The sequence below is a fragment of the Eimeria tenella genome, genomic scaffold, assembly GCF_000499545.2.
Source record: "Eimeria tenella Houghton genomic scaffold, Eth_scaff1829, whole genome shotgun sequence".
Lineage (NCBI taxonomy): Eukaryota > Apicomplexa > Conoidasida > Eucoccidiorida > Eimeriidae > Eimeria > Eimeria tenella.
In genome coordinates, this window is record NW_013541663.1 from 867 (window position 1) to 1,717 (window position 851).

At 60.6% G+C, this 851-nt stretch overlaps 1 protein-coding gene across 1 annotated transcript in view; it reads left to right on the forward strand.

Annotated features, from left to right (window-relative positions):
• Window positions 1-274: 274 nt before the first annotated feature.
• ETH_00040990 (uncharacterized protein) overlaps window positions 275-851 on the forward strand; it is a gene marked incomplete at both ends in the record, with an annotated part of 1,867 nt that continues 1,290 nt past the window's right edge. Inside the window, one exon of the mRNA XM_013373939.1 lies at window positions 275-614. Coding sequence (XP_013229393.1) covers window positions 275-614 — 340 coding nt within the window. The remainder of the gene's footprint in view (window positions 615-851) is intronic.

Consider the following 851-nt stretch of genomic DNA (forward strand, 5'->3'; position numbering starts at 1 on the left):
TTGCTGCTGCTGTGGGGCCCACTCAGACCGGGCCGCCTGCAGCTCCTCGTGAACCAGGAGAAGCAGCAGCAGCTGCAGCAGCTGCAGCAGAAAAAGCAACAGCACCTGAAGCAGCGACAGGAAAAGCAGCAGCAGCAGCTGCTAGGCGAGGAAGGCATTTTGGCTCTGAAGGGGCCTGTAGACGCCGCAACACTTGTCTCTGTTGACTGCAACAGCAGCAGCAGCTGCAGCAGGTGCAGCAGCAGAAGCAGTAGCAGCAGCAGCAGCAGCGACGATGGAGGAATCTCCGCCTAAGCCGTGGCAGCAGCAGCAGCAGCAACCACTGGCGCTGCCCTTCACCTTCAGCAGCAACAACTTGCCTGCTGCTAGCCCGACTGCAGCAGCAACGCCTGCTGCTGCTGCTGCACCTGACAGCAGCAGCACGGGCGTTGCCTTGTACGAGCAGCAGCCCCGTGCAGCAGCAGCAGCAGCAGCAGATGCCTCTCTATATGCAGCAACTCATGGGGCCCCCAGCTACGAGGGGGGCCCCCTGGGGCCCTTCTATGCAGCAGGAACAGGGTACTATGGGGCCCCCTACGGGGGTTATGGCAGTTGGACATATGGGGGATATGGTGGTGAGTTTGCTGCTGCTGCTGCTGCTGCTGCTGGTTCTGTCTTTGCTGCTGCTGTTGATGGTTGGGTCGCTGCTGCTGCCGCTATTTTCGCTGTTGCTGTTGCTGTTGTTTCGTTGCTGCTGCTGTTCGCCTTGCCGTGGAGCTGTTTGCTTGCTGCGTTGAAGAAATTGCTGCTGCTGCACCTGCTGCTGCTGCTGCTGCTACACTTGCAGCAGCAGCAGCAGCGCCCGCAGCAGC